Source organism: Antrostomus carolinensis, unplaced genomic scaffold (assembly GCF_000700745.2).
Source record: "Antrostomus carolinensis isolate BGI_N321 unplaced genomic scaffold, ASM70074v2 scaffold3045, whole genome shotgun sequence".
In the NCBI taxonomy this organism is placed as follows: domain Eukaryota; kingdom Metazoa; phylum Chordata; class Aves; order Caprimulgiformes; family Caprimulgidae; genus Antrostomus; species Antrostomus carolinensis.
In genome coordinates, this window is record NW_010318244.1 from 11,749 (window position 1) to 14,615 (window position 2,867).

The window sequence follows — 2,867 nt, forward strand, 5'->3', positions numbered from 1 at the left end:
GCGTGATATGCAGGGTCCGCACAGAGCTGGGCCATGTGCCCCCACAACTGTTGGGGGCTGCCACACTCCCCGCGGTGCCTGGCCAGGCTAGAGGTGTTGGTGCCTTACTTGGAGCCCCAGAGCAAGGATGAGGAGGTGGCACATGCCGGCTGTGCTGAGGTGGAAGCTGACTGGCTGCCCATCTCCTTTGGGAAGTGTGATGTAGGCTAAGCCACAGATGAGCACCATGGACCTGTACCAGTGCAGGGGAAAGCAGGCACTCAGGGCCTTCCAGAAGCTGCCGTGATACCTGGATTGGAGAGGAAAACAGGAGACAAGCTGGCGGCCGCCCGCCTGCCATCCCCATCTGCAGTCCATGGGGCACGGGCCAGTGCTGCCGACCTTTTGGAGCAGCATGGAGCCAGAGAGCCCTGTGGGACCCCGCTCAGTGCAGCTTGGGTCTCTTGCAGCACCCATGGGTCTCAGAGGGGAGCAGATGCAATGTTGCTCTAGACAGCCCGGGGAGATTATCTCAAACAGCCCCATGCCCTCTGGCACTGGGCAGCGGAGGAAGGCTGGGGTCTGAGATCTGCTCCCAGATAAAGGGTGCACTAGGGAGCTACCACAGAGAAGAGACATCCATAGAAAAACCAGGGAGCTGGGCAGGCAGGAGAAGGGAGAGCAGGAGGAGCTGAGAAAGGTACAAGGCTGATGGAGAGCAGCATGTGCTGCTGGGGCACAGCAGAGCATTGCTACAGAGGGCATGCATGGGGGTAGAAACAAGGAGCAGGTTCCCCCCCGACACCAAGAGGCTTCCAGGCTCTTGTCCCCAGGGTGGTCCCAGGAACCTGGGAGACAGCCTCCCCCATGCTGGCTCACCTGGATTGGAGGTGGAAGATCTCCTCAGCCAGGTAGCAGGTGCCCTTGAGCAGCACCCCGATCTGCAGTGCCACAAAGTGGGATGTGAGGCCATGGGCGATAAGCATGAGGGGCTCGCTGGCGAGGTACAGCGCTGCAGCACATAGAGCCAGGAGCAGGTACGTGGCACGCTGTGCTCGACCTCCCCGGGCTTTGGGGATGAGCTGGGGGGTGGGTTCTCTTGGCCGCCCCAAATCCTGAGACATCTGCAGCAGAGAGGGAAGGTCAGCAGCAATTGTTGTCCCCAGCACCCACAGCAATCCTGTGAGGAGTGAAGTGGGGAACACGTGCACATCAGAGCTCACTGAGCATCCCAAAGCATGTGACAGAGCTGTCCCTTCCTCTGCATGCTGCTGCAACAGCTTCTGGGGAGCTTCCCTTGTGCTGCATGGGCCACCTCAGGGGTGGCCCCTGTGCCCAAATGGGCTCAACAAGACAGAGCCTGGCTGGCCACCCCGCTCCCAAATCACTGCCAACCCTACCCCAGCCCTCCCTGCTCCGCAGCCTCTGAGCCATCACTCCTTTTGCCACACTCACCGGAGCAGTTACCAGATGTGGGACCGGACGCTACCTGGGTTTCCTGCCCTGCAGATAACAGGCTCTGTGCTCCAGCCTCTGCTGCTCCGGCTCTTTTTGGAGACTGCTGCTACAGAAACCCAGAGCCCCTGGACCGTACAGGCTTCTGGTGCCACCGGTGGAGCTGCACAGATCCCAGCACCAAGGAAAATGAAAGTGAAAGGAGCTATTGTAGCTGCAGGCAGCTTGCAGAAAGCACCAGAGCCCTCCCACACAAGGCAGCCGTAAGGTCTCCAGGCACTGGGTAATGCTGGGTCGATGTTGCAGATTTCATGAGCTTACACCTCTGGAATGCCCCAAGGTTTTTGTCATGTCATAGCAGGGTGGAGATGAGCTGATATGAGGAAGGAAACCAGAATTTATTGAGATTTAATTTATTAAGTGCGGTAGATTTCAAAGACTGAATTTATTAAGTGCAGTGGGTTTCCAGGGGCAGAACAGAAGCAAATTCCTTCTAACAGAGAGGGTGACTCCCAGTACCCCGGATTCCCCACCCCACACAACTCCAGGAGATGCTGACTCAGGAGGCACTGGCAACACAGCAGGGGATTCCTGCAACCAGGCTTTTGCTGGACAGTGAGGCCCTCAAGCCTCTCAGGTCCCTGGTCCTAGTGACCACAGACCCAAAGCAGCCGAGGTGCAAAGCCACCTTTGATGCACTTATTGCTGAGGTTTGCCCTCAAGCCTCCCTGATCCTAGCAGCAGGGTCTGCAGCGGTGAGGCATTACCCATCCTAGAGGAAGATCGACTTAGGGCACAAATACACAAGCCCATAGGACCAGGTGGGACGCTCTTGAGGATGCTGAGGCTGCTGGCTGAACCATGGCAAGGCACCTCTCTGATCTCTTTGGAAGATTGTAGCAATCAGGAGGTTCCTGATAAGTAGGAGAAGGCAAACATCACACATAACTTTGAGCAGAGCAAGAAACAGAATCGTTTGGTTGGAAAAGGCCTTCGAGATCATCGAGTCCAACCTTACCTGTCCACTACTAAACCATATCTCTGAGCACCTCATCTACCCATCATTTAAGTACCTCCAGGGATGGTGACTCAACCACCAAGAAAGAGGGCTTGGTGAATTACAACCTGCCCAAAGTCACCTCTGTTCCTGGGAAGGTGATGGAGCAAATCCTCCTACAAGCACTGACAAGCAGCTGAAGGACAAGAAGGGAATAGCCATGAGGGATTTATGATGGGCACATTGTGCCTGACCAGCCTGAGTGCTTTATGACATGAGAAATGTCCATGTGAATGAGGGGAGAACCTTCGCTTCATCAAACCTTTCAGCATGGTCTCCCACGGCCTCTGTGTAGCCAAACTGGGTAGATACAGGCTGGGTAAAGGGGTGACTACCCAGAACCTGCTCTGGGTCCAATTGCTTTCTGTCCAGGAAT

At 56.1% G+C, this 2,867-nt stretch overlaps 1 protein-coding gene across 1 annotated transcript in view; it reads right to left on the minus strand.

The window, feature by feature from the left end:
- Window positions 1-2,867, minus strand: part of STING1 (stimulator of interferon response cGAMP interactor 1) — a 10,643-nt gene that overhangs the window by 4,210 nt on the left and 3,566 nt on the right. Inside the window, exons 3-4 of the mRNA XM_010168810.2 lie at window positions 859-1,103; window positions 109-289 (exon numbers count right to left, since the gene is read on the minus strand). Coding sequence (XP_010167112.2) covers window positions 109-289; window positions 859-1,103 — 426 coding nt within the window. The remainder of the gene's footprint in view (window positions 1-108; window positions 290-858; window positions 1,104-2,867) is intronic.